This window comes from Fukomys damarensis, unplaced genomic scaffold (genome assembly GCF_012274545.1).
Source record: "Fukomys damarensis isolate Sample0158 unplaced genomic scaffold, DMR_v1.0_HiC HiC_scaffold_27, whole genome shotgun sequence".
Lineage (NCBI taxonomy): Eukaryota > Metazoa > Chordata > Mammalia > Rodentia > Bathyergidae > Fukomys > Fukomys damarensis.
The window spans coordinates 18,193,493-18,193,897 of record NW_022900939.1 but is presented as its reverse complement, the minus strand read 5'-3'; the positions used below and the strand labels follow the sequence as shown (position 1 = coordinate 18,193,897).

Genomic DNA, 405 nt, shown 5'->3' with positions numbered 1-405 from the left:
GCGTGGCCTTCCGGGCTGGGCGCATATAAGTGCCACCCAGCCTCCCGAAGCTCATTGTCGTGGCCATCGCCGATCGAGCGTTAGTGAGACATGAAGACCACCTGCGAGGTGCTGCGCGAGGGCGAACTGGAGAAGCGCAGCGACAGCTTATTCCAGTTGTGGAAGAAGAAGCGCGGCGTACTTACCCCCGACCGCCTCCGCCTCTTCCCGGCCGGGCCCGGTGCTCGCCCCAAGGAACTGCGCTTCCATTCCATCCTCAAGGTGGACTGCGTGGAGCGCACCGGCAAGTACGTCTACTTCACAATCGTCACCACCGACCGCAAGGAGATCGACTTCCGCTGCGCGGGCGAGAGCTGCTGGAATGCAGCCATCACGCTGGCGCTCATCGACTTCCAGAACCGCCGC

The 405-nt window shown here is 63.5% G+C and overlaps 1 protein-coding gene across 1 annotated transcript in view; it reads left to right on the top strand.

Annotated features, from left to right (window-relative positions):
- Positions 1–6: 6 nt before the first annotated feature.
- Positions 7–405, top strand: part of Phlda2 (pleckstrin homology like domain family A member 2) — a 910-nt gene continuing 511 nt past the window's right edge. Inside the window, exon 1 of the mRNA XM_010636155.1 lies at positions 7–403. Coding sequence (XP_010634457.1) covers positions 91–403 — 313 coding nt within the window. The 5' untranslated portion in view covers positions 7–90. The remainder of the gene's footprint in view (positions 404–405) is intronic.